The 25379-nt window shown below is 37.3% G+C and overlaps 1 protein-coding gene across 1 annotated transcript in view; it reads right to left on the minus strand.

Annotated features, from left to right (window-relative positions):
- Window positions 1–112: 112 nt before the first annotated feature.
- RET (ret proto-oncogene) overlaps window positions 113–25379 on the minus strand; it is a gene marked incomplete at its 5' end in the record, with an annotated part of 36925 nt that continues 11658 nt past the window's right edge. Inside the window, 12 exons of the mRNA XM_009074904.1 lie at window positions 113–1109; window positions 3019–3166; window positions 4635–4734; window positions 6656–6793; window positions 10762–10832; window positions 13773–13895; window positions 14009–14223; window positions 15623–15730; window positions 19414–19561; window positions 20642–20895; window positions 22388–22507; window positions 25052–25162. Of these exons, the coding sequence (XP_009073152.1) occupies window positions 952–1109; window positions 3019–3166; window positions 4635–4734; window positions 6656–6793; window positions 10762–10832; window positions 13773–13895; window positions 14009–14223; window positions 15623–15730; window positions 19414–19561; window positions 20642–20895; window positions 22388–22507; window positions 25052–25162 (1694 nt within the window). The remainder of the gene's footprint in view (window positions 1110–3018; window positions 3167–4634; window positions 4735–6655; window positions 6794–10761; window positions 10833–13772; window positions 13896–14008; window positions 14224–15622; window positions 15731–19413; window positions 19562–20641; window positions 20896–22387; window positions 22508–25051; window positions 25163–25379) is intronic.

A 25379-nucleotide genomic window follows, 5' to 3' on the forward strand; every position in this document is an offset into this window, starting at 1 on the left:
TTTGAGCAACCTGGTTTAGTGGAGGGGGTCCCTGCCCATGGCAGTGGGGCTAGAACTAGATGATCTCTAAGTTCTCATCCCACCCAAATCATTCTATGATTCTACTCTTCTATTCTATGAATTCAGTCTAAAAATCGTGTATAGTCTATTTTTAACTCATAAGATAAATTATGATTCTACAAGATTGTATGTTTTAGCATTACTAATAATGCAGGTGATGGAAAGTAAATTGTGTCAGATGAACACTCTTGATTGCCATCAGTCTATACAACTTATCTTGTATCAAATTTATCTCTATTGTGCTAAAGGTAAGAGAAGTCAGGACTAATAAAACAAATTCTCATCTCATTAAGACAAGACAATACATTTTACAAGACTTCAAATGTTGAATCTCAAGTCCTCTACTGAGTTACTTAATGTTTCCCTCCAAACCAAGATACAAGCTTTGTTAGTGCCAACATCATCATAACACTTGTCATTTGATAGCAAGCTCAGTAACTTTGGAGCCTGTTTCCCCCCTCCCTTCCATATATTGTTTGTGCTTCCTGCTTAGATCAAGTGGTCATATGCTAACAGCCACTATAAAAGCAGCAGTTCAAGTACGTTTTCCCATCCAAGAAAGCTGTAAGACAGGATGGTTAGTCTAAAAATCGTCAAGAATGAAGTGCAAGGCCATTTGCAGTAAGAAGTTGCCAAGTGGAACCATATGCAAAATGGCAATCTAGAAAGAAGTACTGGAACTACAACTCTTATCCAGCTTGATATGTTTTTTGAAAGGGGGAAGTACCAGTTATAGTCTTCAGCATGAATAACACACTTTTAAAACTACCAATAAAAGGGTTTGCCAATTGAAAAGGTAGTTGTTGACTGTACAAAGAACGAACCAATGGACTTCCCATTCTTTGCCTCTTTGTTCTCCTCAGGAGTCCATTACCTTTCACAAAGAAAATTTTAGCTATCAAACTTGTCCATAAATTTTGCCGCTGAGTGTGAAACCATCCAGTTAGCATATACACTATCATTTGCATATCTTGAAAACACAGAGTTAGTGCCATCGAATCTTGTGAGTGGAACGGGGCTCTCCTCAGGCCAGTTCGGGTATGACATGCCTAAAAATGAAAACAGATAATTTTTTCTGCACTGAAGAACAATAACTTCATGTGCAGACAGTAAGGCCCTTGGCAAAACTCCCTTCAATATTTTAAGCCAGTCCACTGGGTTTTGTCCCAAATCAATTCATATAAATGATGTTTCAAAATCCCTCAAGCACAAATTCAGATGTAGGCAAAATCCCTGAAAAAATAAAGTGCTTACTCGATAAATAGTGTGCGTGCATGCACATGTGCATAATAAAAAGCTGCAATTTTTCTTCTCATGAGCCTTCAACTTTCCATAATTTTATTTTTTGACAATCATGTAGCAATATACTGCTTTGCAAGAGGAAGTTCTTGCTGTACAGGAAATGCTCCAAGAATTAATAAACCTATTTGGGACAGGATCCAACGTCCATTCCACTGGCTGACAGTATTTCCAGTTACTTTAATGGGTGCCTTGCCTTTGGCTTCAGTGAGGTTCTGGGAACACTCTCACACCCTCAGCAGGGAACCCCTGCTTAATTTCAGGAAATCCCAGAAGCACAACTGAGCGAAGTCCAACAAAGTGCTGAGCACTCTTGTCTTGGTTCAGCATTTAAACTTGGTACTTCAGGCATGTAATTATCTGCATAAAGTCCAGTAACTGTTTCTCAGTTCAGGCTCAAGCAATCACCAATATGGATGCAGAGTGCTTAGCACCATGTTGATTCAGCTGTACAAGCACAGAACCATACCAGGGTCGAGATTTTCAAAAACAGAAATCTGATTTTGCTGCTTATTAAGCATTCAGCATCTGCCATCAACCTTGTGGCAGCTTTTTCTGCTGCTTTGTTCTTTTAACAATCTGACCCCTTAAGTGCCCCAAAGTCAATGTGAGTTGGGGGAACCTACTAAAGAAAATATTAGCTAAGGTATAGATCAAAAACAGACCCAAAGCCATATATTAATGGCAACTTTTAAACTAAAAGATCCAACTTTTGAAAAGTCATACTGCTTGAAGAATGAAAAAATATCTGTGATGTTACTAAATATCTAAAACCATGTAGCATATTTAATCAGGAGACAAAATGTAGGAGTTTTGGCAAGAACCAGTTTTACTGTCCATCTCACCATCACAATATGAAAGCATATGTTCTTTTTAAAAACACTTGCTACATCGTTCGGTCAAGGTTTAGTACTGACATGTTCATAACAAATCAAAGGACGTGAAAACAGCTGAATGTATTTTCAAAATGCTCATTGTGAATTAAATTTTCAAAGGATTTTACATGTCAATTTAGTCTGCATATAATATTTATATACAGCATTTCTACCTTCTGTATATAATACTCTGGTTTCATCTTATGATACATTAAATAGACATTTCAGCTTATGGATCCAGAAAGCATTAACAGCATCTGAAATGTAGCAACCCATCTTAATAAATGAAAAATGTTGCAGATGGGCCCTACCATGGAGTTATGTCAAAAAACAGTATTTAAAGAAAAAAAATCTATTGCTTAAATCAGAGGTGCAGAATATAACATACTTTAAACAATCCTAGCCTCCCCCAACAGGTTAGTTGAATTAGATACACATTAGCATTTTATATTTCCCCTGAGAATACTTCCCTGATCTTTTTTTTTCTTTTACTGTATGATATCTAGTAATTTTACTTATTTTCACATCCTTTTAAAAATGTTTATTTTAAACACAGCTGCAAAATGACTAAAGGATGATCCTGATGCAAACATTGACATTTACCAAAAGAAAAAAACAAACAAACAAAAAAAATCCAAAAGAAGCTTCCAAGCAAATTTTGATTGGCTTCATTCAGACAAGAAACACTGTAATGGGGTTACAGAGTCTGAGAACAGTGCAGAAGAAAAATCAACTTTTTTTTTTTTGTGTTGCTAGAATCTAGTAAATGCATGTGAAATTCTACCATAGAGTTTGTTTTCAATCCATGTGGAAGGGAGGGTTCGAGGGAGGGGAGCATTATTACAGTCCACGAGTGGTGTCTCCTCTTCTGAGAGCCCATCATCATAGAGTAAGGAATCAGAAGGTGTGGAAGCTGCAAGATCTAAGTAGTCCTGAGAAGTGAATACAGAAAAAGCTGGGTTAACATATGTGGCAGTGTTGCTGTTTGGGTATAAAGGCTAAATGTGCATCTGGTTTGTTTCAAACAAGGAGCTACAGATCCCACTGCATAGACAGAACCTCTGGCACCTGAGCAGGCTCTCCCTTTTTCAGCAACCACAGCATCTTTGGAAGCATCTGATTTGCCTGAACACTAGACATGCTAGAGACGTGGTAACACTTCCCCCACTTAATTCTGCACATCAGTAAAATAGCCAAGAAATGAAAGGGCTGAGCTGATTTGTTTGACCTTGAGTTTCTGGTATGCCTGATACATATGTATGCCTGAAATATGTCTGTGTCGATGAGTGTATGCGCTTGAAAGAGAAGGTACTCAGATCTCATAATCATGTTACAAAAGATATTACATAACAATGTATAGAATTAACTACATAAATATTGCTAAATATAGCTTTTGTTGCTGTTATAAATATTTAGGTCAACTGTAAGATTTCACTGATTTTCACCTAAGCTGCTGAATTGCTTTGATGCAAAAATGAAATGCGAAGCATTTTCAACTAACCTAAAAGATACCTATTACTTTCAAAATGGCTTCTCCTTTGGAAATTTACTGAAATTGAACTTTAAAAAGGTAAAGTTACTCAATTTTATTAATGGAAAATTCTTCAGAATTTTTCATTCAGAAAGGCAAAAAGACAAATGATTAATCTGTCAAGCTTAATTTGGATTCTCAGCACCTGTAAGATAGTGGTTTACAAGTCAGAGTGATTTAATGTACAGCCTATAACCTTTTACTGTGCCATTTTTGATTTAAAACTTTTTTTTTATTCACATTCTGAAGAATATTATTCCCATTTGTTTATTAGTCCTTTTTGTCCAATGTAACTGCCATCACATTGTCAAATCTGATGATGAGGGCTGCTCTTCTTTCCTCTGTTTTTCATTTGTAACTGCCCTCCTTCCCCTAACCAGAAGATTTAAAAAAATAATAAAGTGTTTACATGCAAATAGGTATGTATACTGGTTATAAATATATGCAAGCTGGACTTATTTTTAGATCTCAGTGTCCATTCATTCAAAGAAACTCTATACAGGATTATAATAAAATAACTTAGAATGGTGGAATCATACAGCTTTCATCTCTCTCATTCCATGAAATATTGCATTCTTCTAGTTCTGGCTCCCTAGGGTTATTTATTCAGGAGTGGAATTTTAAAATTATTATTATTATTAAAGAAGCTAGACAGACTAAGGATCACCCATCTGCAGTTCAGGCTGAAGTCACCAAAGCCACTGTAAGAAGTAGTACTGCTTTCAAAGAGCAGTTTTGGAAGAAACTTGTAAATGCTTCAAGATTTGATGAAAAGTAACTTACTCTGCTTTAAAATAAAAAAATCATTGCTGTAAATTCAAACTCAGATGATCACAGAAACTTTCAAAATGCATGCTTTCCACACTTACCCTACTCTTCACCATCATTTTCTCTAGTTCCTTGCTGATCTCAGCAAATGTTGGTCTTTTATCAGGTTCTTGCTTCCAACAGCGCAACATGAGGTTGTACCTGGGACCCGACGCAAGATGAGAAAAAGCCCAAACTGTTAGAAGTGGGACCTCCTTCTGCTGAAAGAATTTATAGTACTGAAGCTGAACTGTAGCATGAAGGCCATCCACAAGTACATCAGTCTTTGTTGTGTGTTCTGTTAAATGTTCCCTTGAATTAACAACTGACATTCAAAAGAAAGGGCTTTTATTTTCATGAGTCTTTATGAATTTAAATTATTATGCCCTTGGCTGTCCTTGAAGGACTGTAGCCCTATGTTTCTTTCTCTATTCTCACTTTCTCAAGAGACTACCTCACACGTAGGCAGCATGCCAGATTTCAAATTCATTTTGTTTGCATATGACATTGAAGAAGTTTGTGTAACAGCCTGGAAAACTCTGTTATACCAGAAAGTAGAATTTTGTTCATTTGTTTAAATTCTTAAAAGTTTCAGCAAACTTTTCTTCAAAGTGAAGCCTAACTTCAGACTATCTGCACAAACTGATGTTCTTTTGATTGCTACTATTACTGTTATTTTGATTACATATATTTTTATTCTGTCTTTAACAGGCTTCTATAGCACAGTGTGGCAAGGAAAGGGAACAGAATTAAAGTCTTATAGCCAAGTGACTATCAGACAGACGTTGACCAAGTTCTCGATGTGTAATCCTCCAACCTCTGCCACTCATGTTGGTTTTCTACCGCAAGTGTTTTCAGGACTAAGTGATCTAGTCACATAAGTGCTCTAATTGTGGAAATAGTTGTCTATGAGAACTATACCAAGCTGTTGAAAAGCACTGCATTTTTTGCCTTCATCCATGATCTCTCTCTTACTTGACTGGGTAAAGCAGAGAGTGCAATTTAAGAAAAATGCTCCTTAAAAGTGGCCTTTCACAGGCTTTCAGAAGGATTTCTGAGTAAAACAAAAAAATCTCAAAAACATTAGAAAATCATGATGTGGCTTGACTAAAAAAAAAAGAAGGAAACTCAGACATGGTCAGCTTGCCTAACCTAATAATTATCAATGATATCACGTGTTTTAGAAATAAGGCCTTACTCCCCATTTGAAACAAAAATATATAATACATTTCCTAGATGACACTTGCCAATCACACTTGTAAACTTCTATACTGCTCTAAATTCAGAAATATTTAATGCCTTTTTCCTCTATATTATAAAAAATAATTTACTATTTCCCTTATATTCTCTCAGCCTGGATGTGGCCAAAGCATCCTTCCTATTGAGAATCAGTCAAAAGAGTTGTCATAGTGATTACAGCCTGGTAACTTTCAAAAAACCTGCAACTATGACCAGATTTCCAGGCTGAATATAAAATCATGCCTCATCTCTAAAAGCCATGGAAGACTACAGACAGAAGGTATTTCATGTGGGGAGCATGTTAATAAATCAGCCAACAAATTATGAACTGTCTCCAAATAGGAAAGAAATTGCCATGGACTTATCAAGTCATGGAAAATTTATGTCTTCTAGGGTATAGATTTCTGGGTCAAGGTATCATTTATCCTCTGTAATGGCAGGACAACTAATAGACAATGACTGTGGATGGAACATCTGTCTCATTCATAGAAAAGTACTGAATCATTTTCTTGACTATTTCAGCCAGCACTGTGTTTTATGAAATTTTCCTCCTTCCCTCACTCTCAAAGGTTTTCAATGTTAGAACTTTTTGAATTGTTTGGCAAGCATGCTATTCAATATCCTACAAATATCTTGGATATACCTGTAGGCATTCTGTTGGCAATTCTTTTCCTGCACTTTACTGTTCACTAATGTCATAATACTCTTTCAAGAACTACATATTTTTACTATATCTCTGAGATACACAGAATAGTATATATATTGAATTTATTTAAACCTTTTTTTAAAAGTGAATTTATCAAAGAGATGCTTTATGAATCTAATCAGACCAAGAGCTACTTACATTTCTTCACTGCAGTTTTCTGGTCTCTCCATTCTATAGCCTGTTTTCAGGAGGTTAAAGAGTCTTTCAGGAGCAATACCAGGGTAGGGATTACCTCCCAAAGTAACAATCTCCCACAGCAGAACTCCAAATGACCATCTGAAAAAGACAAAATGACTTTTTATTTAGAGTGGTAGGCCATCCAACAAATCTTTTTCTAGCGTTTTCAGACCCCAACAAAATTCAAGACACTGCCGAGCCAGAGGGGCCATAGGGATGCATACAGGGCCATCCTTGTTCCAAATATCAGCAACCAAGACAGCAGGAAAAGGGATACCACTCTTTTATCCATTGGCAAAAGCTAGCTATATCCTGGGAAGGCCTATCTTTAGACACCAGGAAGAGACAATTCTTCCCATAGTGACCCAGCACAAAGGCTTGGTGCTCTTCTGTACAGTGCTCCTGCAGGTACCTCTCTTTTTCCTTTGGCTACAGAGGGAGTCTAACCTCCCTAATCAGCCCTTATAGCCCTATTCAGAAATAACTTTTTTTTAACTATTATAACTTTTTTTATAATTTACGTAGTTAATAAGGGACTGGTTTCCTGCCTTGACTATGATGTTTATTTCAATCATAAGCAACACCTTTGATTTCAGCAGGTCTCCTTCCATGATTCGAGACTTAATTTTCTTCTTAGAGTTGATGAAAGAAGAGGAAGGAATTTATTCTGGAAATACCAAATGCCAAAAATAAAGTTTGATATAGGACAGAAGAAACTATTTTCTGAAATGAACAGAAGAAATGGTGGCTTCTTAAACCTACTTAATTGATGAGCTCAAGCAGAAAGACCTTGTGCAATAGGTTAGAAATACTTATTTAAATTAGTCCACTTTTGGAGAGCAAGCCAGGAGAAGCAAGGCAAGGCAAAATTGTTTTTCTTTCCTTAGTGGAAGGCTTTCTTGAGACACAAAGAAGCTACAAATTATTCGGAATCTGCCCAACTGACAGAACTGCCAAAATCTGGATGTTCAAAATGAAGGAAACCAGCCAACAGTGTTTCACTCAAAGGAGATGCTCAATGGGATGCATCTGGAAGAAAAACTGCAGACAATTTATGGCAAATGCTAGCTTTGGGTAAGATGCATCTGGAAGAAAAACTGCATACGATTTATGGCAAATGCTAGCTTTGGGTAATTTCTCTGAAAATTCCACTTTTGAAGAAAATTTTAGGAAGTGTTACACACCTAATGCCAAATCAAACAGCAGTGTCTAATTCCCTATGAAAATTCCATCTCAGAACGTCAGCCAAATCCATCACCTCCTGTCTGACTACATTCCACCTGTGCTTCTCACATTTTAAAGAACAATGGTAACCCCAAAAGTAGAGGAATAAGTCTTTGAAAATGGTCAAGAGAAGCCGAAGTGACTTTCATGCAGACCTAAGTGGTATGCTGCCATTCTCCTCCCTAATGCCATTCACTGAATTAATTTTTAATCACTCTGCACATTCTTGAAAGCTTATGAATATTTCTAGCATTTTCATATACTTTATTAATATTTCTCCTCATACCCTTTTTGAAGCCAATTATGCTCTGCCATCAGGTTATAATTCTGTCCATGATTAATTCAAATAAACTTTGGAGCGTGGCAGGTTTTATTTTAAAATCCACTTCTGCTTAAGAGGAATTTTACAGAATAAGGAAGGAGGGATCAAATGAATAATTTCTTAATTAAAGTCATTTAGTAAATGGGCGTATTAGAATAGAATCTTGTAGAATGCTGCAATACTTTCAAAATCATTATACAAATGACAGATGAAAAATTTCCCACCATGTTATGTTTATTGCTGAATAAAAATATGATCAGAAAAAGACAGGAAAGAAAAAAGTATGTGAAGTGGCAGACAGTAGGCTAGTTTTCCACTGATGTCATTGACATCCAAAGCAAAAATGGGAGTTTTGTAAATGCTGGCAAATGGTACTGTTATTAAGCTCTGCTAACCACTAACTATATAGAACTGCTTTAGAAGGAAGAGGCTGGAAAACAGACACACAGAATATCAGAAAAAAGAGCATAATGGAATGGTTGTTGATTAATATGTTCACCTAAACTATAATTCATCACGACACACAGCAAAGAACAACCATAAAATAGTATGTTCAGTGAGTGTAATTATCTAAAAATAACAATCAATACTGGGAAAAAAAGTACTTCTTTTATCACTGCTACTGTTGAAATGGCATCCATGGAACCTAGTGCTGGTGAGTGCTTTGCCACTCTGCATGTGTCTCAGTACTGCTGTGTAGGGACTTGGCTAAACTAGGAGCTGCTCTACACTCAGTACTTGGCTAAACTAGGAGCTGCTCTACAACACTCATACATGAATAGTGAAGGTGACCCTGCAAGTGAGTCAAAGACACTGTGTACACGTGGCAGATATTCAGACCCTTTGTGCTCTTGCACTGAAGCAGACTGACAAAGCACAATGCAGTGCTCTGGTAAGAATTCCTGATGCATCTCCAAGAAAGCTGGTGAATCAGCATGGCTTTACACAGAGAGAGTAATCCAGATCTGGGAAGCAGGAAAGCTACACAGCACCAGAACACTGCCCAAGGCTCTGAGTTGGCTTGCTTGATGCCAGCTAGGCAATCTCTGCGTGCTGGTGTAACACATGCACAAGAAATAGGCTCCTGGGTTTACTTCATTGCAGCTCATCAGGAAAACAAATGGGAAGGAATGACATTGGACCTGGAAGATCTATCAGCAATCAAAGAGGCAGTTACATGAAAAGACAATCTGTTCTGGCCTCAAACCATAGTGACAAAACTGTTTTGAAGAAAATAGAGAAATTAAAAACATCCTAAGAAGTTTTAAAAGGAATTTTAACAATTTTCTGAGAAAAGTAATTGTAGAGAAGCAAGTCAAGACAATGGATGCTCTGGGGAGGATAAAAAGAGGCCCCGAAAAACCTGTAAGAATTCCTAAGTAGAACTGACATTCTCCAAAGAATTAACCCAATCTTTTTTGTTACTCTAATCGAAACAAAGTAAAAGAAAATATTTTGAAAATTAATTTTGTAAGAAATTTCCAATGCATGCAAAATATTTTATTTCACTAAATCTGCTCTGACCTACAAACCAAAGAGTACAAGTGAATGTAAGTAATTTTAAAATTACAAATCAGAAGGTTCCTATTTGGACCCACTGCTATTATCAAAGTGGTTTTCCCCCCAAAGCACAGTACCACAGAGATTGGTATGTTTTACTCTATTTGAGGTTAATGAAAATGTTACTTTACTCAGATCCTCTTTCAAGAGAGACTTAGAAGGTATCAAAATGCTACATTAGCAAAAAATCAGGCATAAGTACTGCTGCTTTTACAGTCCGTTAGAGGTTTTTCCCCTAAATAAATAACACTTAGTTTTAGTGTCTGTCTGGTGACTAGTCACAAGCATCATTCAACCCAGAGAGAAAGAAATGAAACACTCTTTTGCCTAGCTCTGTGCTTATCAGACATGAAAACAGCTTAGCTGTTGTTGCTTTGCCACCTCATCATCACAGATGGAGACATCAGCATATCCATCTTCAGAGTCTCTGTCTGCCTAATCATGCAAATGAATATGCATCCTGGCACTGGAACCAGATTATTCCCCTAAGGTCTAAGCTGACTGTCATGAAAATTAATTGGAGTTTTGTCACTGATTGCAGTAGGAGTGAGGTCAGGCATTAAATTCTTCTTCCTTTCTTCCACTCCATCCCTCCCTCACCTGCCAGTAAGTGTTACAGACAAGTGATGAATAGAACTGGGAAGTTCAGGCATGACCATTATCTTTAGCAAAGACTAATATTTTGTGCCTATATATTCAAAGGCAATCATGTCACATGAACAGATCCAACCCTTGTTGATTAACAAGAATTATGGACATAAATATCTGATAATATTTTATTCAGATTTAATTAAACATTAAAAATCTTACATGTCATTGCCAGCTGATGGTGCCATCCAAACTCTGTTCATCATATTTCTTTGCAAGAGTAACAGCTTTGCCTCTTATGTACCTTGTGCTTCCTCCCTCATCTCCTTAAACAAGTACACAAACCAGAAAGTATGCAAGAATTTACACTTACACATCACTTTGTGTTGTATAGATATGATCAAATAGGGACTCTATGGCCATCCATTTCACAGGTATTCGACCCTAGGAGGTAAAAAAGCAACACTGCTATTACTGATCAGAAAATTAAGTCTCCAAATGAAAAAACAAGGTGTTTATTATCAAAATGGTAAAAGATACTTTAGCCATACTATTGTATTTTCCAATAGACTTAACAATTTGGCATCTCCTAAGAAAAACTGTGAGAAGAACCACTGCAAGAGTTTTTAAAATCACTCATTTATTTCATTTATCACACTCGAGCAATCTAATTATGTGCAATAAAGTGGTGTGGTGTTTTTGCAGGTGGTCACCAGTTCCAGCCAGATCAACTCAACTCTCCTCTTAAGAAAGAGTTTCTGAACTGCACAAATGCAAAAATGATGGGGAATGATGACTGAACAGAAGAGTCATCTCATCTATATCAGGGATGATGCATAAATGGTAACATCTGGATGTTAAAGACACCTTTGGATTACGAACTGTACCTGGACAAACATATTTGGTTACTAGTTTCTAAATGCAATCAACAAGTTGCTACTTTTCACTAGCAGAAATTCACTGAGAAAATCTGAGAAATCCACCCCAGATATTCATGAAAACCTACATTTGCAAAACTTCCAAGATGTTTCATAACCTTTGCAGTATGACTAGCATTCATATGCCTTCTCGTTCTCATGAAATTCATATCTGTCTATGCAACAACTGTTTCAGTAGGATTTGAAACTTACCCTTCTTCCTTCCTCTCAACTTTTTCTTTTCCCTATGCAAGCAGACAGATGCTTCTTAGGCTCTGAATAACACTATCATAGAATCACAGAATTTAAGGGTTGGAATGGACCTTACAGATCATCTCGTCCCAACTCCCCCTGCCATGGACAGGGACACCTCCTCACTAGATCAGGTTGCTCAAGGCTCATCCAGCCTGGCCTTGGACACTGCCAAGGTTGGGGCAGCCACCACATCCCTGGGCAACCTATGGCAATGGGTGTCTCAAAAGTAAAGGGTACAGTACATTCAATACTCCAAGACACCACCAAATAAAATGAAACTGCCTAACTGCCTTTATATAAATGCATCATTCTTAAAATACAGAACAACTGGATAGATCAGTGTAAAAACACATACACCAGAAGATAGCTAAACAAACACGGCAAAGCCCTTTTACATGTAATCATGTCTTCTAAAGGTGTTTTTTTTCTTCACAACTTATTTTGATTTATGAAACATTCACACAACTTGGCCTGAAAAAGCAGGGAAAGCTAAACTGAAAATTCACAGTGTTTATGGAAAGTTTTTCATTAAATTCTGAAATTTTCATATGCAAAAAAAAAATAATCTGTTGGCAACTCTTCATATTAAGTCATAGAGGGAACTGAACTAAATTCTGCCAAAGTCAACAGAAAGTTGTGTTCTTAAACATCCCAATTTGGTCTGGGATTAACTTGTGGAAGTTTTGCTGATGTCAGTGACAGGTGGATGCAAACAGGCAAAAAGCAGGACTTGCCTTGCTGTATAAACAGCAAGCCTTAAATTATCTTTTTTTGTCTCAAGTTATTATGCTCGACTATTTCTTTTGTAGGAAAGTAATGCTATAACAACTTGTCTTTCCATCAAATTTCCTTTCATAGTGCTGCAGGTGAACTGTTACCATAATATGCTGTCTCCTGCCATGAGCACTGCGAGAAGGCAGAACTGTATCTGGGCACCCAACAACAATGTACAGTGGCATGAAAAACACAATTGCTTTAAATAGCCTGTGGCAGATATCATGAGTTCCTGATCTACCATGACCTGTGATGCACCATTTTGATCAAGATTTGGCATCTTTCATACATTTGGCAGTGTTTTTAAGAGGGATTTGCTTCAGGTCTTCTGCATAGGTGTAATAATTCCTGAAATTAGGATTTTATATAAATTGTCCACACTTTTTTGACTCCTTGAGATTTTTTGTTCATATTTTTAATTATAAATTGGGAAAGAGACAGAGAAAAAAGATGGGGGGTTTGTTTGTGTTTTCATGTAGTGTGATGAGGAACTGGAAAACTGAGAGGGTCACCCTCATTTAAAAATGGGTTGCTCTCTGCCTCTAAAAATGTTAATAGTTAAAAACTTCTGCCATGAAGAAGGGTATCATTATTCTGTATTTCTGTTAACAAATCACAGGCTGTTTTTAAGCATCCTGTGTGAATTCTCTAGCCTTAAGAAATAATGTATTACAGACTATTTGGCACATTGCTTTTACAAACCAGTAGATCTCATCCTGCTTGTTATATATTGTCTTGCAACTTTTCACAGGCTCATAGAACCACCAATGTGGGAAGGGACCTCAACCCTGTGTTCAGAGCTGGGTCAGCCACAGCAGGTTTCCTGAGACCATTTCCAGACAGGTTCTGAAGTATCTCCAGGGATGGAGATTCTCTGGGCAGCCTGTTGCAATGGTCGATCACTGTTACAGTAAAGAAGTTGTTTCTTTTCTTTAAATGGGATTTTTCATACATAAAACTGTTCCCATTGCCTCTTGCTCTGTCAGTGGGACACAATGAGAAGAGCCTGGCCCTTTAATCCCTCCTATCAAGTATTTATACATATCAGTAAGATCCCCTGAGACCACTTTCTCAAGGCTAAACAAACCCAGCTCTGTCACCCTCTCCTTGCTAGTCAGATACTCCAAGACTTTAATCATCATAGTGACCCTTTCTTAATTAACTTTTACATATTAGAAATGTTTGTTGACATTGGCTTGTTGACAACAAAAAGAAGTGGAAGAGGTAATAGTGACTTAAATATGGTACATCTTTTACACATACATTTATTTCTGTCCCACTGATTAAGCTCATGATTTTGCTTCATTTTTATTTCTTTAAAATTGAGATAAATAAGAATAAATATTATCTTTTTCATCCATGCTCAAGTTCTGCAGTATAAATTCTTTTTTTTTGATTAGGCAATAATTTCCACTACCGTTTTTCATATACACTGTACCTTGCTCCTCTTTACATACGAATCTTCTTCATACACATCACGTGAGAGGCCAAAATCAGAGATCTTCATTTTGCGCCCTTCTGCCACCAACACGTTTCTGGCTGCTAAATCACGATGCACAAGCTTTAGGAAGGAAACAAAAATAGTGTTCATGCTTCATATGAAGTAACCAACTGCTGACATGACATGTCTGTCTATCACAAGTACATGCTCAGCTCACTACGACACTGCCCTACCTTCATTTCTGCAAGGTACTGCATTCCTCGTGATATTTGCCATGCAAACGATATCAGATCTCCCATTGTCAAGGCTCTGTCATCAGGATTATCCAAATAACTCGAATTTCTGTTGCCATCACTACCCACATAGCTTGGTCCTACTTTTCGACTTTCCCTGAGAAAACTGCGCAAGGAGCCATATTTAGCATATTCCACAATTAAATACAGTGGGCCTGAAATAAACAAACACACTGGTAAGTAAACCATCAATATATAGCCATTTTAGGTTTCTTTTCAAAAAGTCTCTTCTAATCAGCACACTGTTTTGAACAGACAGAGGCTCCAGACACCTCTGGCTTTTATGTAAAAGGCACTGAATCAGCCATGGAATCAAATATTTTTAGCTTCCACCCACTATGTAAAGTGAGTTTCAGCTTAAATCAAAGCAGAATGTTGGATCTTGCCTTTATTTCCTCATCTAGATAATCTGAGATTAAAAAAAGAGACAACATTCTTCTAAAGCAGATCAGTGAAACAGCCTAACTTAGAGACACTTTCAAAAAAATTAAACATCAAAAATTTTCTTTAATGTGCGATATTGAGCTCCAGTCATCTGCTAATGCCAGTAGTGCCTTTTGAGAGCATTTAGCAACATTCTGGCATTGCAACCCATTAGTTTCTCCTCCCCATTACTCACATGAGTAATACCTACTCAGTGCTTTAACACTAAATACATTTGTCTGCTGTATCAAAGCCCTCCCACCTCATACACTAATGAATCAACTTGATATGTATTAAAATCCTGTGACTCAGAAACAATTCACTTCCTTTGGGATGAAAAAATACATTGTACTGGGGAAAAAAAAATCCCACCCTGTTGGTTCATTACCACACTAAGACTCACAGATGACTCATTCCTGAATTATATTCTGTCTACAACTGAAAGTGCCACTTGCAACAGAACTGGCCTGGGGTTGCAGAATGCATACTGTGATTTTAGGCTGCACAACTGCAGATGCAAAGGGAAGAGAATGTTGCCATGAAATTTCATTTAAAACAAACAGAAGTTATTCAGAGCAGTTCCTATGCACAACAAAACTTGCTTCACTGGCAGTTTATAATACATGTGTCTGAAGATCTTCTCCCTTGAAATATATGTGCCAATGACTGTGGCTTTTAGCAATCATTTCACAACAAGAGGGAGACAATAGTTTTATGACAGTGGAGGAAGACTGAGTATCAGCCTGAGTATCCAGCTATGTTTTAACAAAAGGATTCTGTAGTTGTCTTTCTGCATTGTTTTAGTATAAATAATAGCAACAATAATAAAAATTAAACTTGAAAACCCATATTTGAAAACACTGAGCATCAATATAATATAAAAACATGTATTGATCAGGAAAGAATTAATTTCAAATAGCTTCAGAATCAAAATGTGCATTTACAAAAACCACTGGAAGAAAGCTTGGTTACACTGAATCAGCATTTCCCCTTCCCTTCAAACATTGTTTTACTTATATGTCCCTCATTTTTTAAAGCCAACAGCAAATTTAAAAAGTGTTCAGCAATTATTAAGCAGTGGTTCCTGCTTGATGGTTTTGCCTTCCTTAATAACGAGTTTCTACTATTTACCGTCTTGACTGCAGGCTCCATAAAGTTTGATGACATGAGGATGGTTCACCTGTTTCAGAAGGCTGAACTCTGAAAGTAGATCTCGCAGCTCACTTTGAGAAGCATTTTCTGCAGAAAGTGCCCAAACACACAGTTATGGTTAGGAAAGCATTACTCAAGAGTTCTCTATGTACTGTCTGAAGTATGAGATCTGCCATCTCTCCTGGAGTTAGAAAGATGTTGGAAAACTCCGTATTTCCCCACAGGAGAGAAATTTCCCCATCTTCACTGTCCTGCAGCCATTCACATCACAACCAAGTGAACAAGACTACTACTGTTCTGACTTGGTAGCAGCCTGCTCTAATCATCACTCTGCCCTGATACAAACGACTGCAGAACACATAGGTCAGCCAAGAATTGGGACCTGAACCTGTCACGTCTTGCAGATGCCATGAAATTATTACAGACTTTTTCTAGTGTTCTAAAGCAACTTTTTAGGGTGAATCAGTGCAATCAAACCTTCAGAAGTGTATGAAAACCACGCTTGTACACTGATTGAACAAAAAAGACTTGCTAAGTTAAATGACATGATAAAGCCCTCCTCCTCCTAAACACATTTTCTGGCAAAGCAAAAGTTCATTAATCTACTGGTTTACACTTGTAGCACACATCCAGATTTAGAGTTCAGACTGATTTACTGGAAGACGTGTATGCAGACTTCACTGATGTCAGTGAGAATCATGTGGCAGCATACAGCCCCTAGAGGCTTTCTTAGCCTTTCAAGCATTTTGTTTTTGCAGAATTCTTCATACTAACAAGCTTCCTCTTTGAATGCACCAGGGCTTGAAGGAGACATAAAGACACCACAGGTCAGACAAAGACACCTTTTTCTACTTCATCTTTAATCTTTCCGACACACAGAACCTGCCTGGGTAGTTCCTACAGAGTCATTACTGGGCATTCAACAAGTATATGTTCATCCTGATTTAAGGCTAATAAAACCAAAATCTTCTGCTCTTGGGTACTGTACTGTATGTTTTTCTACAAAGGCTGTAAGCACTAAGGAATTCATTTACATATCCATCTAAAAAAATATATGCAACTAGTTTGCTCTGATCATAGTAACTTTTATTCTCTTTCACTATATGTTTGATAGGTATTATATGTTCATATCTGTCCTGTATTATCTTATAGTCTGAATTTCCACTCAGACTACAGAGCCTTCTACCCCAGGGATTACAATACTGGATGTCTTTCACTACTGATAGGGTCTACAAAAAATATGTATTTATATGTATCTTAATAATTGTATTTGCAAGTCCAGAGGAGGCTACAAAGTTGCTAAGAGGACTGGATCACCTTCCCTATGAAGAGGGACTGAGAAAATTGGGGCTGTTCAGCCTGGAGAAGAGAAGGTTGTGTGGAGACCTATAGCAACCTTCCAGTATCTGAAGGGGATTACAGGGAAGCTGGGAAGGGACTCTTCATTAGGAACTCTAGTGACAGGACAAGGAGTAATGGGGAGAAATTGAAAGAGGAGAAATTTAGATTAGATATTAAGAAAACAACTTTTCCTGTGAGGGTGGTGAGACACAGGCACAGGTTGCCCAGGGAAGCGGTGAATGCCTCAACCCTGGCAGTGTTCAAAGTCAGGTTGGATGAGGCCTTGAGCAACCTGGTCTGGTGGGAGGTGTCCCTGCCCAGGGCAAGGAGGGTTGTGACTAGATGATCTGTAAGGTCCATTCCAGCTCTTTAACATTCTATGATTCTGTGTAAAACAGAAATGAAGAATGTCAAGTTAAAGCCTGTGAGAAAGCCCTATTTTTCTAGTTCTGGAGCTGTGTGATATGAATACACAAAACAGAGCACAGTTTCCCAGGTACCATGCCTGTTTGTCTGCTGGAAAACTTAACTTAAAACGGAGACATTTAGCTCTGAAGCTTTATGCCTCTTGTTTTTACAAACTGCAAATAATTCATATTTACGTATTGGTTGGTGATTTTCCCTTTAATTTTATTGTAACGAGGGCATTCATATCAGGCAGGAGGTCAGATTTAATTCATATGAGAAAAGGGGTAATAGTATGCTGAAAAAAAAATTAGCCCTGTGCCTTTAAACCTCCATCCATAGCTCCAAGATTATTTTGGCTCAGCTAATTGCTGTTCCCTTCCCAGTAACAAAACGCCAAGTTGACACAGTAGGGAGAATCCTACACTGGTCTGTTCCTAACCACAGTCTGCCCACCTACACAGCTCAGACAGGAGAAATCTTATGCACTAAGCAAGAAGCTTTCTCCATTAAAAGACTGGCATACATCCCACTCCTTTTAAAGATCAGACAGTGTATAATACCAAATACCTGGACAAATTACCCCCTTTGCATCTGTTACAGGGAAAGAATGGGTGACATTGGCTTGATCCAAAATAACTGTTCTTTATACTTCCTGACAGCATTGTAAAGGCCATTGTGAGCTAATGCAATGGTTCTTGGACTTCAATTGTCAGGTATGAACAGTAAAGTTAAGCCAATAACAACAACACAAATATTTGCAGAATGACAAGTGTTCTCCACAGTCAAGTTGGAAAATGGAACTTCAGGTGACTATCTGCAGTTTAATTTACATTACAGAGGGATTCATTAGAGCCTGAAGTATTACTGTAAATGTCAGAACAATTTATTCAAATAAGATGCTTAAAATACAGGGTTACTCCTTTGCATTGTCAATTCTGTCAATTCTTTCCTTCATAATGGCTAGGGAAAACTGAATGCTAAATTATCTGCAAGTGAAAGCAACATTTTTACCACTATGCCTTGGAATCTGAATTCAGTCACATGTTGTTGAAAATGTGCTAGAAAAAGCAGCATCACCAAGTGCACAAATAAACATTCAATGAAATTATGACTTTTCTATTGATAATGACATACACATCATTACTTAGGTACTACAAGTAGTAGTTAACAAGTCTTCACTTCTGAAAAATGTTAGTTTCTAGACATCCTCCATATGACCTATTCTCCACTGAACCTCCTGCAATGAAGGTATGCACTTCATAATGCATTTCTGTTTGGGGTAAAATGATGGGATATGCACCATCTTTGCTTTCAAGCAGCAGGAGATGTAAGAGTTCTTTGTTAAAAAAATCTTGAATGTAATAGAAATTGTATTAAGTATAACATTTTCCTATAATGACATGCTTTTACTTAAAAGCAGCAGTGAATGGTTGAGTTCAAACTCTCATATTATGATCTTAACATTATCTAGGCGTACTTTGTTTCCCCTTAGGTTTGAAGTTCTAGGGAAAACTGAAGACAGCAGGAGAGAGCACTGAGTTACTCAAGCCAGTTTGGCAGAGCTTGTAGTAATTGAAAACCAGATCAGAAAGTATAAAATTAGATAGAATTCTCAGTCAGAAAAGTAACTTAATAGGTCTGTTCTGTCTCTTCACATAATTACAACATGATTTATTTGAAAAGCTTGGGCAAAGAAAACTGGATAGAGGGAAAAAAGCAGAAAGCTTTAACAAGCCCTTGCAGTATTTTCATCAATGCCAAACAAAATTAAACACATTTGCTATGCTAAGACAGGGGTTCTTTGCACATCATGAATTAGAATTACTTATTTGGATCAATGTGACGCTAGCTCCTAAAATCAGAAGTCTGTCAGAATGTATCAGAATGCTGGAAGAAATAGAAGCTGTGACACTGGTTGTTTCTTGGCTAACCTTGTGCTTTTGTGCTAGCCTCTCTTAAAATCCATTCAGAGGTTACCACAAATAGTTTGTAAATCATTGCAGACCCAGATGGGAACATACCTTTCAACATTTTCACTGCTACAGTGGTATAGCCAGCCCTTCCCTTGAGTCGGAATGCTGTTGCCTTGACAACCTTTCCAAATTCTCCTTCTCCAAGAGTCTTGCCCAGAACTAGGTTCTTCCGAGGGAATTCCCACTTTGGATCTTCCTGTATGAGAGGAAAGGAGTGGCTAGCCATACCCAAAGCATTAATGTTCAGCACAAGACCATTCCTCAGGAATACGTACACTTCAGTGTACAGTCTTTGGTTGCTCTTTATATCATTATCAGTGTACTCCTGTAAAAGCTCCTGGATATCTAAGTATATTGCAAGCTTTTTTTCCATTACCTTGAAAACACCTCCTTCAAAACAGGCTGCACATGTAGTCTATAGGTAATGGATTATATTTACAGGTCTGGGAAACTGGGTACAAATGAAAAATGCAGTGACACAGGATAAATGCTTGCATTCAGAATAACTATGAATATATGACCTTCAGGGAAAAGCAAATCAATTTTACTCATGGAATAAGGCTTTCCCTTAAGAATTCATCAGGGACAACAATTATCCTCTCATGAAATTAGCACTATTAAGCCTCAAGGTTGCAAAATGATGACATGTACAAACCAGACAAGAAATTAACGCAAACAGAGCACAAGGTCTGTGAAGACCTCAGTATCCAACACTGGTCCATGAAAGCACACCACCTGGCAGGCATCCTGTGCAGTATGTGACTCAACACAGAAAAAAAATAGATCAAAGGTATGATAGCATGACTGGGCAAAAATCCTTAAAATGTGGGTAAAACTCCCACACCAACAATCTGTATTAGAAATCAGGAAGACATCTCAGCAGGGTTTGGTTTTGTTTTAAACTTGTTGTAGTACTATGGCTCATTACAGAGACTACAAACCTGCTGATTATTAGGATTTAACTGGACTATCTTAAAAGTAAAACCACACTACTGTCAAATGCATTAGTAAAAATCATAGGCTCAAATTAGACCTGAGATGTTACAGCACATTAAAACATAATAAAACTTGAAGAACATACTGGCCTTATAGAGTAAATGATAATGTTTATTTAATTACTTATTAAGTATCATCAGTTCCCAGCCTGCATGTGTGATTTTTAATGTAGATATTTGAATTGGGCATTTCCATGAACAGACTGCATTTTCTAACATTTTCTGCATGCATAAACAAGATTGGCATCAACAAAGAGCATGCAAAATGACATTGGGCTTACTGGTATTTTAAAGGTGTCTACAGACACCTGGTTCTCCATGGAATCCAGAGAAGGCCGACGGACATTGCTGGAAGAGTAACTGATGGGGTAGGACTGGGCTGGGCGCCGGAACGTCATTTCTGCAGAGGCAATAGGTGGCTTGGGAGAGTTCTTGTGGCGTTGGATGAAATAGTAAGAAAGCACCACAGAGATGACAAAGGACAGCATTAATGCCCCTGCTATGACAGTCTTGCACACTTCATCACATAGTGGCTCTGTGGACAAAGAAAAGCTGCTTAGAACTTCGTTTGTGGTCTCCTGCTTCTGATTTGGCAGGACATAGAATGCACACAGGTGTGACAGAAACAGAACTCAAAGTATTTAAAAAAAATGGAGAAAAACTGGAGAAAAATTCTCAAGGAAATTTGAGAAGTTGCAAATATACACATTGCACCTACCACTTCTTTTTATTTTGGACACTAGCAGGTAATTGCCTAACTGCCTGTGTAAATGTAAGGACAACTAGCTTGATCCCATGTTCCTCATCTTTGCATGCATTGGCTACTTACGACACTATTCTTTAAAGATTCAACCTACCACATTCTGGTCTTCTGATACCACTTATCTCTCTGGATACCTATGATTGAATTCTGCTTGAGGACAATAATTTATGTTAGAGTCATTCAACCCAACAAATAAATTCTTCAAATAGAGATTTAAGTAATTATGTCAACTGTTAGATAATAAAGAATATTTCTCTTCATCTTTTGGAATTATAAGGAGACTTTTTGTATTTAACAAAACAATTGTTTATGAAAACACTGTCTAATACTACAACTGCTTCTAAAGGAATATGCCTTTTTTATTTCCTTCCCTATTTACTAGTTCCCCTTTTGCAAAAGTACTTTTAGTCTCTTACTTTAGAAACTAAGTTCCTTTAAGTCTGAGTGCCCCTAGACAGCATCCCTAGGGGGTCACTTCCCCAAGAAACTATGAGATCTAAAATACTGTCCTTTGCACTGTTGTATCTGAAGCCAAGATTGTTCACAAGCTGTACCTCAGAATAAGTGGAAACAGTACATTACCTTTCTAGAATGGAAACAAAAAGATTTTAAAAAAAAAAAAAAAAAAATCAAGCAAGAGGCTTTATGCTTCTCTTTTTTTCTTATGTCAATTGAAAATTTATTTTATATATATATTCTAAATAATTCAGAGACACAAAATATTTCATGTTATGTTTATTATTAGCCATAATAAAAACAATTTAAAAAATCCATTATCTGTTTAAAACAACTGCAAAAAGCTTTTCTGTTTAAGCAAAGATCAAGGAACACAGTAATCCACTCCTCCTCCTAACACCATGGGTGCTGGCTATCTCTGACATTTTGAAGCAGAGATTTTCAAAAATGATTAGGAAGCTGGAATTACTTGAAAGTAATAGAAGTCATTACTCTAATTCTCCTAGCTGTCTCTATAAATATCAGGTGAGTATCACTGAAATGCAAATGCTGCTGGAAATCAAAGGATGACTGACTTGTCATGTAATAATAAATAAATAAAGAATCTTTAGCCAAGGCTAGAAATACCCAACTCTGGAAATTTTCAGGCTCCATAGTAGAAGTCAAAGTGCCAGTTCTTCATTTTACATTAGCAGACTCTGACCAAAGATATTGCTTATTAATATGCCCACAAGTGTAGATCATTGTACATATACACACATGGTAGAAAAAGATTCCTATGAGAACAGCAGATAATGTTTAGACTTACCTTTAATATCTTCTTTCTCACAATAACAGTTCTGTCTTGGGAAACAGTAACAAACTCCATGTCCTGACTTAATTCCAAGATTTCCAGTGCCCTTCCCATGGCCACCAATAATATTTCCACCTAACCAAATACAGACACCAGTTAGGATTCTTACATGTACTTAAAGAGGAAAAAAAAGGAAGTTTTCCATAGGTTTACCCTAGTATGAATCTGAAATTTGACAGGGCAGGACAGGACAGGGCAGTGATGACAGGGACTCCTGAGAATGAGAACAGAGTCTAAATTCTGAAATTTCTGTGATCCTGAAATGGGAGGACCTTGGACAGCTTAAACACTAACCCTAATTACGAGCTTTTCCCATTATTTAATCCATTCTGAATTTAAATTTGTAAGAAAAATGGTTCTCTTCAGAGTTCGTAGCTAGGATACTTTCCTAATTTCATATATGCCTTAAAACCTTATACAGAATCCCATTATTTAATGCCAAACATCTACCTCAAATGATCATCTCTTCATTGTCCTGACTCAGTTTCTGCATCAGTGAGGTCATTTTCCATTTCAAAACTCTCCCTGAAATATCTTCTTTAGTTTACTTATTTCAATTTTTCTTCACCATTGTTCTTAGATATCTTTTTCCTCGTGAGTTGCTGTACAGCCTGGGGGTATAGACCAGTGGTCTACAGACTTGAGTTCCATTGCCCATTCTGATGTGAATTTCCCCTTACCTTGGAAAAGTCAGCATGCTGTGCTAGGTATCATTTGTTCCACTGTCAAATGGAGATAATGATTCTTAACCACTTAACAATACTTAAAAGGCCACAGGATAGGCAAGTGAAATAACTAAATACCATGTGTAAGTGATAAATAAAAATTAATCATTATCCAGAAATGCATGAAAACTACTGCTGAAAACAAAGACAAACAAAGCAAGATATAGAGGCCTGAACACTGTATAATTTTCCATTATTAGAAAGCCAAAGTGCAGAGGAACCTACAAAGATCAGTCATTTACAAATGTTTACCCAGATCCCACCCTGCAACCAGCTCTGAAGCTGTTACTACAAGTCTCTTGCTCAGGATGCAATTAGGCTGCCTCTATTTGATAGGCACAGCTACAGCACTAGTTGTTTCAGCTGAGTGCCCCTGAATGTAACATTCATAGTGGTAGCATGACAAAGCAGTTTCGAGGCTCAAGTACATATCCATCATAATGATAAATGAATTACAAAAGTAAGTATTTTTGTAACTGTCTCTAAATAGAGAATATCCTTATCTTAACACATCTGGGCCTTTCTATTTGCTGCTTGCCATTTCCAAGGAAATGTCCCCTACCAGTAAAAACTGATATAATGGTACTCTTGCACCTCTGAGCTTCCAGGACACACTCATTTCTTTGTCTGTAAGTATACTGCTTTTGGGCACCAGCCCAGGTTCTGAATTGTGTCAAGTCATGTCAAAAATAATTCAACTCTGGCATTAAAAGGCCATACGTAACGTCTTGAAAACTCATCTTACTTGCCTGCTTATTATTTAGTAAGACAATATTTCTTTCAGGCTTCTGTTTGCAAAATGTTTGATGCTGCATATGCTGCGCATTGCAAGTTTGAGCATTGCAGCCCCTGGCACAAATAGTTCCACTTTTAGAACAACAACTGATTGTATTTATTATCAATAAAGAATTCCTTTCAGATGATTAGAGAGGTTACTTGCATTCCCAATGCAAGAATAATTACCTCTGCAATAAAACTAATTTACAATACACAACCCCATTCTTGCCAATAAGACATACAAAGAAGCCTCTTTAGTAATTCATTTTATAGAAGAACAAGAAGTCCTAGCAAGAAAATGTTAGCTCCTCTAAGAATCCATTTTAAAATCTAAACTTGGAATATACAATGTCAGTCAGAAGTATTCAAGAAACATCTGTGTCTCTATTCCTCAATTAGATACCAATGGATAAAAAGATCCATTTAAAAATTATCATCTCACAGAAGATGGAAATTTCTCAAGAGCATTATTCTGTTGTCCTACCCAGGGTGATTTGTGAACTTGCAGGTATTAGCAGCTATATGAGTGGAATGTAGAAAAATGTGTTCAAGGAAAAAAAAACACTAATGCATTTCAATTCTTCCTTCATCAATTTTGTTCATATGAGTTTCCACCTGGATCTTCAAATAGGTAAGGCACTGGATCAATTTGATGGCCAACTGTGACATAAGGCCAGGTACATTTCCCCAGATGATCCTTTGTAAACACATTTATTTAAAATCGAAATTTGCTTGTTCTTACTTATTTAACCATGAGTTCAACTAAGTATGGTTTCTATCATACTGTGCTAAAGTTAGGAAGAAGGGCATTAACGTGCCTGTACTTCTTCCAGCAAGTACTTCCAAATCAAAAACACTACCTGTGAAGTAACAGGCAGCTGAATGCAAATTACTGAGAAAACTTTATCCTTCCATCACTGTTAGCAATAGGTGTTACCTGCCTGCCTCACAAAAGGACAAGATTAATGCCCATAACCTTAGCTCTCTTGTATGATTCAACTGCAGTTATGACAATGCAGAGATGTTGAGCTTGTAAAAGTATCTGGGATCAGGAAAGTAAAATTTGGGAAGTGATCAGCAGTGACACAGAAAAGCCCATCCTAAAACATTTCCATACTTGTGCAGTCTTGGGGACACACAGCTGGGTCTTTGCTCTCCACCTCATCACAGATGCCATCTGGACAAGTCTTGATGCTTGGGGTGCACGTGGAATAGTTTGTGGTGATCCCTGTTAACACAGAAACAGAATGCTGCACAAAGACCACAAGGCTTTGACAGAAAGCATATTGCATCTTCTCAGTGCACACTGACACTCTGAAGCACAGGTTACGTTACTTTTTAAAATAAACATCTATGAACATAAATATCTGCTAATGTAACAGGCAAGACAACAGCTAAAAGCAACTGGAAGAAATATATTTTTCGCTATGTTTTCTGCTTTTGAC

The sequence above is a fragment of the Acanthisitta chloris genome, unplaced genomic scaffold, assembly GCF_000695815.1.
Source record: "Acanthisitta chloris isolate BGI_N310 unplaced genomic scaffold, ASM69581v1 scaffold14345, whole genome shotgun sequence".
In the NCBI taxonomy this organism is placed as follows: Eukaryota; Metazoa; Chordata; class Aves; order Passeriformes; family Acanthisittidae; genus Acanthisitta; species Acanthisitta chloris.